Raw genomic sequence first — 13345 nt, 5'->3', positions numbered from 1 at the left:
TCTTTTATTTACTGCTGAATGCTACCCATGCCAGTCACTTTGTCAGTTTTTTAAATCCTAATTTTCTTCCACAGTGCTTTGTTCTTCACTTTTATGATGAATGCTTCAAATATCTGCATCAGCATTGCTCCTCCAGACTCCTCTCTAAAATTGTTCTTGGCTGTAATAGTTACAGAAGATTTATGTTGTATAGAATCCTCTGTCCATCTTGCTTATAAGACTGTTGCATTGTATATTTTGTCTATATCTATATATTGTCTCTTGTCCTCATCTTCAATTGTACTTTCTTTGGGCCAAGAGCTGTCTTGTTGCTCTATTTTTATGTAATGTTTCTCACAATGGAGTTCTGATGTGTGGTAAGAGTTCTTCAGCATTTAATGGCAAAAATAATAAAAGTATTAACAAATGCCTCTGTGTGACTGCATCACATGGTATGGTCACAGTTTGGAAAAATTCAGTTTCCTAGGGGCAGCTTGTCTCTCTGTCTACGGAATGCGGAATGTAGGTGCAATTTGGGGAGTCCATTTTCAGAAAGGAATGTGTTAGGAAAATATTTGAGCATGAGTAATTCAACAAACAGAAAAAAACCCTCCAGTACTCTGCACTTTCAGGAAGATTTCCTACTGTGCGGATTTTTTGCTAGCCCATTAATTTTGCCATCTCAGAGCTCTAACAGCATGGCCTAGAGCAGTGGTTTTCCAAATTCCTTCCAGTTGTAGCATACTAACATAAACAGCATTTGCATATGGATGTCATAAAAGTGACTAATGCTGGCAATCATCATACTTTATTGCAGTAATGTGACAAATGTGCCTGAGCATCCTAAAAGATCTGCTCCAAGCTCACTGGCGCCGAAGAAATGGCACACCTCTTATCTAGCAGTGACACTCGTGGCAGAGCAGGCTTGGACAGAAACCAGAACATTGATCCAGCTTTAGACGAGTGTACAAGAGGCGTGGGTACTAGCTGCTTCACTGCATGACTCCACAGTGCTGGGTACGTGTCCTTTACCCTAAACCAGAAATTAAACTCAGAAAGTTAAACAAATAACATTTTCTAGTGTGACAGCCAGAAAGTTCAGTGTACTCTTTGCAACTGTCGGCAAGTCAGTGGGGAGACCTCTGGCTCTGACCTGAGCCTTGTCCCCAATCATATTTTAACATCTCGCCTTCTCCAAAGAAGGCTACAAATGGTTCCTTGAGGCTTGGGACAGTCAGTCATGCCATGAGTGAGAGGCTTAATGGTACCACTTTCAGTCAAGAGTTTGTGGACTTGATGGAATTCGTCACAGTTCAGCTTTGTCAGATTTTTCTTCCACAAGATGAAGGGGGAGAATTGTGAACCCAATTACATCATCATATAGCACAGAAAACACATTTTCATATCTTACAGACTGGCTTTCGGAGCATTCAGTTACTGGTCAGGCTTCTTACAAAACTGAGATGTTCATGTTGTGCAGTGTGCAGTATGCCATGTGCAGCATGCCATGTGCAACAGCTACTGCCCCGTAATGCCATCCCGATCCATTGCACACCTTTTACCAGTTTGACAGAAACATAAAGGTCTCCAAGGTAAGACAAGCTCATGTAAAAATTTAACTGGTCACTGCATGCAGTAAAAAAGGATGCAAATTAATGCTTCCACTGAGGAAAAAGAGCCATGGTGCTGTACCAGGCATCAGCACATCTATACGGGAAGAAGGTGCTTTAAATATGCAAGCAATTCCAAGCAGAGTTTGTACTATAATAACTACTAAATAGGGCAACTATGAGATACAAATTCAGACTGTGAATTCATGTCTCTGTTAGCATAGCTCCTTTATTTAATCTGTGTGCATAGGTAAGGAGACCAGTCTTCCTGTCAGACGGACAATTCGTGTATCCTGGTGCTGCTGCCCATCTCAAACACACATAGTTCATCTCACATTTCAGAGAAACATCTCAGAACTGTCCCTCTAGGGAGTCATCAAATGGTTGGCTGAAACAGCAGCACATCATGTCCTGACTCATATTATCGCCCTAACTGGCAAATAGTAAAACCAAAGCCTGGACGCAGCTCTCCGATGACACAGTGGTTTTTGTGACAGGTGACTGCCATTCTTTGATTTTCACTGCTTCCAGTGAAACAGGCAGTGTCACCCTGGAGCTGGTACAGAAACTCTCCACTACAAGTAGTAACACTGCTTTGTAGCCATCTATAACAGGAGCACCATGCACACAGGGTCTAACTATACAGCCCCATGGCAGTTTACACTGTTGCAAATACCCTGTACCACATCCAGCAGTTTTCTTCTGTCTTGTATTTGGGAAGCAGCAGCCAGAACACTATGTAGTAAAAAATGTCTTTTTCCTAAATATAGTACACACAGGGCAAAGGCTGTTTATCACAACCCTTTAGTGCTAATGACTGCTTGAAGTGTGTATACCTTGGTTCCTTTTACAAGCAATTGAACCAAAACATTTTCTTGGCATTTGCTTTCATTCTTCATTTCACTGCTTTATCAGAGATAGAGAGAACAGTGCATTTATTTGTATGTGATTCCCCACAGGTAATCTTCAGTTGCAGCACATAAAACTTAATTTTCCCCAATTGCACAAGATTTCTTATTCTACACAAAGTTGTAAATCACTGCAACAAAGACTCCTTGCTTGCTCAGTGAAGGCAAAGCCTTGCAGTACTTGGAAAATTACTTTGGCTTTCCCACATGTTCCTTGTGCTGCAATTCCAAGAGTTTCCAAGAGCTTCACAGATTTATCCAACTTCATGCTTTCTGCAGGTAACATTGGTAGTGTGACGTGCTTGTAGACCTTTTTCTCATTGCCCACCAGAACACTTTTGTTATCAAATTCATAAAGGACTTCAGCAAATATATGTTTTGTTTCTTTCATCCTTATCTTCTGTCTTCTTTATCTTGTCTTCTTAAGCTGGAATCAAGTGTTTTCCTTAAAAGAAGGCATGGTATTGTTTCTTCTTTCACACAACCCTGAACATTACAAAACCAGTATTTTCAAGAACTGTATTTCCAGGAACAAATCGGAGAAAATGAGCACAATATTGTGTCTGGTAGAATGTGTGCACAGTGCAGCTATCAAGAAGACAAGGGTCTCTTCAACAGCATGAGCATGATGTTGCCTGGTTCACAATCCCATTTATAATTACTTGGGATCACACACCATAATTTGGAAGCCATTTGCTTTAAGACTCCAAGGTTTGGTGTATGTATTAACTCTGAAGAGATTCTCTGCCTTAGTTGGTGGTATTTAACATGTTAGTTTTCAGTTAATTCAAAATGTTATGATCCCTTGAGTAAGCAATACCACCAGTAGCCTTGTGGAGCATTAAGGAAGGACATTGAAAGTTGCCTGAAAATTCTGAAAACACAAGACTTGGCTCTTTTGAAGACACAGAGACTGTGCAGATATTGCTTTGAGTTCACTTGTGATCCACACAGCTCTGCTTCAGGATCTACAGTATCTTTCCTATTCCATGGTGAAGTTTTTAGGTACAGTTGGCTGTAAGTAGAAGTTTTCCCAAGTGAAGGGGTTTCCAGATTCAGCACAAAGCTGCTTTAGAGGGCTTCCCTTCCTTGCAGTAGTAACTGGCTGTAACAATACAGGGCTCATACAGCTACCAGTTGTCAGTGAAGCATGAGGACATCATGTGAACTGCTTCTGAAAGCCTTCTGAGTCTATTTTGATCCCCTGTCCAGGTTGCTGCCCTGCATAAGGCTGTTCAAACTTCTACCAGCACCAGCATCTTCCGAAGTGGTGCAGGTGGGCACCTGGACTCGGGGGGAGAGTCACAGAGGTTTTCCATTTTAGAAGAACAAGAACAAAGGGGACTCAGACAGAAAGCTGGTGGTTTTTTTTTTTTGGAAAGTGGCAGTGTGGTTTCAAGTCTTTCATGACTGTTTCTCCACACAGGGACTTTGAGCCGGGAGTCCAAGTATCCTGTTGAACCTCCCAAATCACTGTAGCCTTGGCCATTTCTTGTCTTAGCTGAGAAACATCATCTGAGAAACAGTTTTATGATGGACATCTTGTCAAAACAAGCAAGTTCCTGGGAAGTACTTAAGCTCCAATGAGTTTCATTTTTTGATGAAAAAACAGTTTGTCAGTCAAATCCACACAAGCTTCAACAGGGACTCCTCTGGTACTGAAATCGGTGCCAGATGGGCACTAGTCCTTCCACCGTTGAAGGCAGCTGGAGTTTTGCCACTGACTTCAAAGGAATTAGGATCAAGCCCATGAATTCATGACTGCACTTTTTATTAAGCTTTCTGAATAATTTATAAGTAAAAATAGGATGGATTCGCTCACTCTTTCTGATGTCGAGTAAAGCTGTATTTGGTTACATTTCTTGCTTTCAAAGGAGCTTTAGTGCAGTCATGAGCATCTCATTATGAAAAAGGGTGTCCATAGGGGACAGATAGGAAGAAAAAGGAAATCCTTAGGCACGACGAACATACACAGCAGATCAGAGATTCAGAGATGACAGATCAGAGCAAGATAGTCCTCATAGTTGGAGCTGAAGGCTAGATAGCTAGCATTGTTTCAGGAAGTAGAGAGGGCTCTAGAAAGGTACTTCTTTTTGGTGAGTTCATTTATTTTAATGATATTGCATTTAGTTTTATTTTCTTTCTTCTCAGTGATTTAGACATTAGTTTCCATAAGGTTACTTGCTGTGCTTTGGTTGTGAGCAGACTTTGTAGCAGACTGCACATTTTTCTGGGATTCACCATGTTCTCCACCACTGCAAACCGTTTTCCTTCTTAAAACTGTTCGGAAAAAAGGAGAAAGAAAAAAAAATTCCCAGATCACCACCCAGGGTTTAGTGTTTACTTCTGCTGCACGCATCATTTATTTTCATTCTGCAAGATCATGATGACACGCTCGTCCAAGCACATGCTGTTCTAATACGCTACATTCCTTCAGCCTCTCAGTGTGTTAGAAGTGACATTGTTGCTAAATGAGAAAGATCTTGTAGGACAGGGAAATGGATTGCTAAGTACTGCTGCCTTTTAAGGAACCATGTTGTAAACAAAAATGATTGACTTGCTTTTTCTGGACTATACATAATTGTGTACAGGTATGACCCTGATTAGGAAGGCTATCTGCTGTATGGTTTTAGGGACTTCCTTCCATGAGAACAAGCTGACATATTTAGCAGGCTTTTGGAAAAGAGAACAAGATGTATGCTTCAGCCTACGACTGGAGGAACAGAACACTTGAAGTTTGACATGTGCCCTAGCAAAGTATTTCTGCAGCTATTGTTCCATGTGAATGTGTTCAAGCAAGCACACGTACTGTGCTTCTTGTATTTTCTGGGTGCATGGAATAACTCTCCTCTCGATCACAGTGTGGGGTTTCAGAAATCTATCTTCCATGATGGATAAACCACTTGCAAAAAATCTGTTCCACATTTGCTTTAATTTATTGCTCCCTTGCAATAAATTAGACAGAGCAATAGTGGATTTGTAGAGATTAACAGAAAACCATTAAATAATGCTTTGTTTTAGCTATAATATTTTCTCTTAAACCGTGCCTTACTAATTATTCTTCATTAGAAGATGGCACCTAAATGAATAATTGACATATGATTTTGTAGGTTTTGCCAAATGAATTTAAACTGTCCATGGAGAACTTTGGAGGCTTTCTCTAAACACTGTTAAATCTGAATTAATAAAACATATAAAAGGTGAAAATGATAGATGAATTCAATATGACTTGGTCAAAGAGCCTTTGGCACAACTTTGTCTGCTAATATCCCATTATTAAGCTCTTGGAATTGCTGTGTGTCCACTATACTAATTTACTGATGAACATCTAAAGTATTAGGTAAAGTTCATAATTCTCCCACTGTCCATTTGATCAAAGGCTGTTTTGCTACTTGGCTATAGAAGAAGAAGGGTTGTATCCTGCATTTTCCAGTAGGGATAACAGCAAGGAAAAACTGTTTCAACTTTCTGAAATGCTGCTTTTTGGGGATGAAAATGCTTTTGCAGATGCAGTCCTCTCAGGGACCCAGCAGAGACAGAAGAATCTTGTACAGTTATACCCTTAGTTCCTTAATAACCTCACTGTGCTTCAGAACATAAATTATAATACTAGCAAAACTAGTTTAATGAGGGCATAAGAACTTAGTATTTCCTTCAAGTAACTACTCTGAAGTTAATAAATTCTGTCTATTTATTTTAATCACAAAATCAGATATGAAATTTCAAGTTGCCAAAGTTTCCACAAGGCATAAAATAGGGATGTACATGATCTTCTCAATATTTATGAACCATAATGTATAAAAGTCAGCAGTCCCTAGGTGAAAATACTTTCAGTCTTTCAGGACATTGTGAAGATGTTTTACTAATAATTTTAGTTTTCGTTTCTGCTCTGCTCAGTGGTTCCTTTCCAAAAACTTGAGCATGATATTTTTTCTTACAAATTTACTTTTTTGTATTAGGCATGTATTGATTTGTGGGGTTTTGTAACTTCTCACTTTCAAAAGGGATCTGAAATAATGTGTTTCTGATATTATACCTGTATTTGAACAGCACCATTCTTTAGCTAATAGTTTCCACAAAGACGGAAGGAGAAAGCTTAAGTAGAAAATGAAGCATTGTTTTCCTGAAAGTCTTAATAAACTGTACTTTACTGTTCAAATTGGCTCCAGTTTATCAAAATACTGAAGCGTTTGTGTAAAACTGAGAATTTAGTCTATCCTTCCTTGTTCAGAAAACAGCAACATTTTAAGTGCCATTGCTAACACTTTGGTCTGCACATTATCAAGTATGTGCTGTTGGTAAGCCAGAGTGAAGTCCTCTCTTTGGCAGGTCAGATGCCAGTCAGAAATTAATCCCTTACCTAGACCTAAATGACTAAAAAGCTAAGAGTATTCAATAGCAGAATAAGACTTACTGTCCTCCATCTTACAGAAGGCAGCACTGTCATTCAAATGCAACAACCCAGGAGCTGTTGTGGTGACCACAGTGTAACAAGGTGTCCCTTAGGAGTCTAAGCTGAAGTAGAATAATTTTGCCACTAACACGGATTAGTAAATGCACAGGCATATTTGTCAAGGGAGATGAAGTAAAGGTTAATTATTTAAATCTGACCTAAATTTCCCACTCTTCTGTCTTGTTCCATACTAATAACAATAAATTCCAAGGTAATATTTTGTTATTTGGTCTAAATTTAGAATTATTTATCACCCACATTGGACAAGAAGTAGATTTTCCTTAGTCTTCACCCCAGCTGGTATATGTAAGCAGGTGCATAATGCTGCCCATTGACACTAGAGTTCGCTAAATCACATTGGGATATAAAGGGCATATTTGGTCCTATATGGGGATAGTCAGTGCAGATGACAGTTTCTCTCCTGTACCCCCTTATCCTTAACAGAGAAATATGTTGAAACCCTTTACAGGTGGTCTCTTTTAAACCTACATGTATCAGCAACTGGAGTGAACTGTGGTATATGTGTGTACATGCATGTGTGCAAGCATGTGCAACAGGGACCGAGAGAAAGTCACCATAATGCATTCTGCAGGAAAAAATTAGGTTTATCTATAGACTAATAAAAAATAATTTTGGCAGTGGAGAAGTCCCAAGTGAGGTATCTTAATATTTGTACCTTTGTCACCTATGTGTTAAAGTCTCAAGTAGAGTAGCTAAAATAGTCATATCTAAAATCCAGAAGAAGAAAAAAACCCTCTCCCTTAGTTCGCATTGCATGGGTTGTCTGGCTGGATGCTAAAGTCATGACAGCTTGCATTGTGGCAGGGAGGGCAGTGTGGCTTCCTGATCAAGATCAGCAAATTTCTGATCAACAGCACTTGATTACTGCTCCCTTTGTGGGAAAAGGTTGTTTGGAGGTGAACAAGGCCCTTTTTCACTCTCAAAACCAGATGAGCTGGAGCTGTCTCCAGTATGATTCCTCACAGCTGGGAAAGGACATAGAGCTACTCAGTAGCTCTATGAACTGAGACTGATGCATCCTTATCTCAGCGTGCAGGATTCACAGTCAATAGTCACCGAGACCCTCTGGACAGTTTTACTGCACCATTTCATTGCCTCTCTTGCATGGAAGGTCCGTCAGATATTATAAGGGTTGCCCTTGCAACATTTTGCATTCCTAGACAGGATTGCAGGGCTGCTGGGAATGTTTGTCTGGCATTCAAATCCAAACCTTATCCCTCTAAATCACATGTCAAGTTTTCTAGGACATTCCCTTTTTAAAGAATGGATTTGGGGTAAAATCAGTCTATCTGCAGTTTCAAGGGCATTTTACAATTTGGGCTTAGCAGGACCAGAATTTCAAATATAGGTTCTTTCTAGAGAAGGGATAAAAAATTACTAAGAAAGTTGAGTTCTGGTGTTAGAGGTTGTCATAAGAGTTACAGACCTCTAGAAATGTCAAATTCCTGACACTGACTGTGGGTCAGAACTTTCCATTAAGCTTCTCATCTGGAAGCAAATCTGCCTGAAGATCAGATGACAGGCACTAGAAAGCAATGCTTGTTTACATACTCAGAGTTTAAAATAAGAAATTTGCTATCATGTTTATGTTTAAAAAAGGGTTTCTAAAAGGTTTTTTTTGTGAAGAGGCAGCACTATTTGCTTTTACAAAGTAGGAAGCAGACTTTTCTCTGGTATTCATAGCCTATTTGGGAAGTACTTTCCAGCATCTGTGGGCAAAGCTGTTTAAAAACAGTTCTCTACAAAAATAAAGTTGTAAAGCTATAAAGCATTTTTTATCTTGGCAGACCAAAATAATTTTTTCCCAGTATTTCAGGAAGACTCTGACATTCCCAACATTATTTTGACTTTTTGGGCAGGGTTTTTCTTTTTGTCTTTAATCTTCTACTGATATCAAGAATGATTTTTGTTTATATCAGTACAGGGTTCTCTTATTGACATTTTCACTAGGTCCTGCTTTGAACAAAAAAGTAATGGATTTTGTTGTTTTAAAAAGAACAGTTCAGTGTTAAATTGGGTTCCAAACAGTGGGATTTATAGTCTAATTCTTACAAGATATTCGGAGTTTGATATCAAGGGCTGGAGCATTTTGTTGTCCATATGGAGCATGTTGTAAAATCAGAAGTTCTAAATTCTTTTTTTTAACTCAATTTTTTTCCTATGTCAAAGAATTAGAATATATTCTTTTTCTGCTTACTGTTGATTGGCAAAGTATTTCCTCACCCTCTGCTGTAGAAGAATCATGAATATTTGATGTCTTTCTCCTTCTCTCCTTAATATTTCAAGTAATTCAGCTAGACTATCTCCATCAATGGGGTAAGCGGAGCTGTAACACCTACTTAAGGGAGTGGAGCCATCTGGTTTCCTTGCAACTTGGAGCCTGCTGGCAAATATTAGGTTGTACCAATTTAAAGCATGATGAAGTGGGAAATAATGGACATTTTTGAAGAATCTGAAATAGGATCAGCTGTTATTGGCAAAAATTGGCAGGTGCAGTGCACTACACTGGCTGTAAGCATGGTCTCAAGTTGAAGAGTGCAGCTGGGAAAATGACTTGCTAATTGAATGGTTGCAGGACTCCCAGCAGCTCTGACAGTAGTGGAGCATCACTAATTGGAGGCTCTTGGCTGAGCTGGTGGAAGTTGTCACTGAATGAAGGATCCTGCAAGTTGATGTTTACTTTCTAAGTGTTAGTGTGGTTTTTGCCTGTTACCGAGAATGAGTCCTCATGGAGTCAGAAGTGTTTTCAAACTTAGGAGGACTGACTTAAGGTTAGCAATATCTATTTCTTTCATTTACAGCATGGTGACAGTGGTTGGGAGTTATAAAAGCTACTCGATTACACATTTGTTTAACTGCACTTCTATTGTCATCTTTCCCATACCTCTCTTTTTCCCTTTTATTTTCACTTGTGTTAAATTTCTAAATTGGCTTGGAGCAGCAACTATTTTATTTATTTAGAGCCTCGGAAGACCTTGTCCTCAGCTGAGTTTCTTGGATGCTGCCATAATTAATAGAAGTTGTTATAGAAAGAAAAATAGCCTGGTTTTGGTCCAGAATAGTATTACATACACCTCTGATTTTTGTGGGTGCCAAAATAGCAGTGAATGCAAAAGCACGTAAGCATTAGCTATATCTCCCCTTTTCGTCTGTTGTTTTTATTCAATAAATGCAAACATATTGCAGTGCATCCTAGTTTAATATAAAGGTCTGTTGGCAAAATGTGGCATTTTCCCTCAGCTGTTAGCACCCCTTGAGGGAAGATGTATTGGCAATGAGTGCTGTGCAGAAAGCACTGCTGACTTCAGAGTATACTTCATGTATCATTAGTGACTGTAGCATCCCTGTGAGGCTAAAAACTCTCCAGCTATGTAAGGTGTAGCTATTCTGTATAAGTTATGGAGGCTAGCAGGTAAGATGCTTCAGTGACAGGGTTGTGCCACCCAGCATGCCTCTGGCATTTATAGACACAAGGTTATCCCTGAATGTGGATTGGATGAGGAACAGTGGGCTGAAACCTTGTCTGAGTATCCTGGTGCTCTGCAGTCTCCCTGGTCTGTAGACCAAGTTTTGAACTCTTCAAGAGGACTGATGAGACTACTTTTTCAAGTTGGACCCTGAGCAAATCTTGCAGTGGCCATTAAGGTCTTCCACAGCTTAGGTGATACAGCAGGGAAAAATATCTTCAATTTGCATCTGCATTTGGATAACCTGTGTTAGGTGAGAGGCAGAGAGATGAAACTGGAGGGATTTGGAAGCCGTACCTCTGGATCAAAGCCATGTGTGACAAACATTAAACATAGGCCTATGATGGAGCTGGGAATAGCAAAACATTGATGCCTCTTTCACCAGGCTCTGACTCACCAGCCTGGGACAAGCTATTTTGGGGAATGCCATTTTTTTTAAATGTCATAGCTTGATATGGACCAATTTATGGTGCCTAGTTCTAGCCTACCTCTCTTTTGATTTTCCCAGCATTAACTAGTGGATGGAAATAATTCACCTGACTTCATAAAATTAAATAAATCCATGGAATCATTTAGGTTGGAAAAGACTTCTAAAGCCACCCAGTCCAACTGTTAGTCCAGCACTGCCAAGCCCACCACAAAACCATGGCCCTGAAGTACTGTGTCTTTTAAGTCTTTTTAATACCTTCAGGGACAGTAATTCCACCACTTCTCTGAGCAGCCTGTTCCAGTGCTTGACAACTCTTTCAGTGAAGAGATTATTCCTTATTCCAATCTAAACCTCCCCTGGTGCAACTTGAAGCCGTTTCCTCCTGCCCTCTCAAGTTGTTACCTGGGACAAGAGACCAACCCCCACCTCTCTACAACCTCCTTTCAAGTAGTTGTAGAGAGTGATAAGGTCCCCTCTGAGCCTCCTTTTCTCCAGTGGAGGGACCTTATCACTCTCTACAACTCCTTTTTTATATTTCCCTTTTCTTCCCCACACAGCTGAATGAATCAGCCAAGCAGCTCATCGAGATGGACAAGACTTGCTTGGCTGCTGCCTCTGGCTGTGACATGCCGCTGGCGACAGAGACGGCGGCAGTGGCGGCGGCGGCAGCGGTGGGTCTGGCGCCGTGCTCCACGTTGGCCGGTGCTGGGGCAGCTGGGGCGGCCCAGCGGCAGGTGGAAGGCAAGAAGAATGCCAAGAAGCGCCACTCCTTCACTGCCCTCAGCATGACACACAAGTCCTCCCAGGCTGCCAGCAACCGGCACTCCATGGAGATCAGTGCCCCCGTTCTCATCAGCTCCAGCGACCCACGGGCGGCTGCCAGGATCGGGGACCTCACCCACCTCTCCTCCAGTGCCCCAGCCCAGGTAAGGCAGGGGTGGAGGTGGGCTTTGGGCATCCTTAGCAGATGTCACACCATTGCATCACCTCCTTCAAAATGACTGACCCTTGCACGAAGCAGTCGTGTGGTGCTGTCATCCTGGTGTGACGGCACTTGGCATCTGCCATTCTCATCCTTATGTTAATCAATGGGCAGGCTAGAGGCAATCAGGAGCTGAAGGATAAAGCCAAATTTGAGGCAATCAGGAGTTGGAGGATAAAACCAAATTGGATTCACAGTAATGCAACACTTTTAAAACCAAAAAGTAATTCTACAGTTTGTTTGAAGTAATGCAGTTTATGTTGCATCAGTTTCTGTTATAGAAAGGAGAAATTTTGAGTTATTCCATTACCCTGAATGTAGCTGCTACCCTGCAGGGTAGCAATGTCGGTATGAAATTCACACATTGGGGATAAAAAAGAGTTTTGGAATAATTATTTCCATACAGATCACTGGAGGATGAGCAAATGTGCCACACTTTGACAAGTGTTATACCCAGCAAGAAGCTGCTGTTCAGAAACACCCAAGGAATTTTTAAACCATCACACATGCTAAGGGTGCAGCACTCTCTATCCTTCACCCTCTCAAAGGAGAGTGTAGAGGAGCATCCTCCTGGACATTCTCACAGGTCCCAAAAGGAGCTTCTGAGAGCTGGCAGAAACAGAAGCCAAACTCACCAGGAGTGTACTGAAACCCCTTGCAATTTCCCACTGTTTCTGTGGATAAGGAAATCCAAGTGCAAATTTGCAGTTTGAAGGTGTAGATGGGAGAATAATTACAGTCCCAAAACTCTTCTGCCTCAGTCTTCCTGCTCAGTCATGTACACATTTGGTGTGCAGATTAGCAGACGCACATTCATTCTACAGACGAGCTCCTCATGGTCTGCTCTGCTTGGCATGGCAGTGCTTGGCACTTAAGCATGGCAGGGTCTTCCCACCCATCATTTCTCTGCTGAAAAAATCCATCCTTGCCCTTTCCTCTTCCTGGCTTTGCCTTCCAGCCCCTCACATCCCCATCCCCATACAGGGACAAACATGGATCACCTGCCATCCCTGTGGCCTGGAGCAGGAAGAGGTCCATGTTACATGCTGGTATGCATGTGGACAGCTGGATGAGGGACAAGCAGCAAACTGTAGGGACCGTCTGGGGCAGAAATGCTGTTTATGTCCATCTGCAGTGTTGGTGGGTCTCCCTGTGAGGCTGGTGTGGTGCACCAGACTGTGGGGTCACTCTTGATGGCTGCGCCCTACTGCAACACGACATGAGCCCTCAGGCCCCTGCAATGCAGGTTTGCAAGGAAACTGGGGAAGGCAGGATGCCTGCATGCATGCCAGTGTGTGCCACAGGGCCAGCCAAAACAGCATACTAAGAGGACATTGCCACAGTGGAGCAGTACCCTCTGCTCCTGCCTCAGCTGCTAGCCTACCTCCATTGCCCATCCACATGTAGGAGCCAGAGAGGCAACTCAGTCCAACTGTAACTATGCTTATTTTCTTCCAAGTGCCTTTTCCAGGCAGTGTTTCTGTGCTGTAAGGTC

At 41.5% G+C, this 13345-nt stretch overlaps 1 protein-coding gene across 1 annotated transcript in view; it reads left to right on the top strand.

Moving 5' to 3' along the window:
• Positions 1-13345, top strand: part of SH3RF3 (SH3 domain containing ring finger 3) — a 250643-nt gene that overhangs the window by 176686 nt on the left and 60612 nt on the right. Inside the window, exon 4 of the mRNA XM_051772741.1 lies at positions 11426-11794. Coding sequence (XP_051628701.1) covers positions 11426-11794 — 369 coding nt within the window. The remainder of the gene's footprint in view (positions 1-11425; positions 11795-13345) is intronic.

Source organism: Manacus candei, unplaced genomic scaffold, assembly GCF_025592945.1.
Source record: "Manacus candei isolate 608988 ecotype Guabito, Panama unplaced genomic scaffold, ASM2559294v1 h1tg000159l, whole genome shotgun sequence".
Lineage (NCBI taxonomy): Eukaryota > Metazoa > Chordata > Aves > Passeriformes > Pipridae > Manacus > Manacus candei.
The sequence above is the reverse complement of the archived record's forward strand: the minus strand, read 5'-3'. Positions and strand labels throughout refer to the sequence as shown.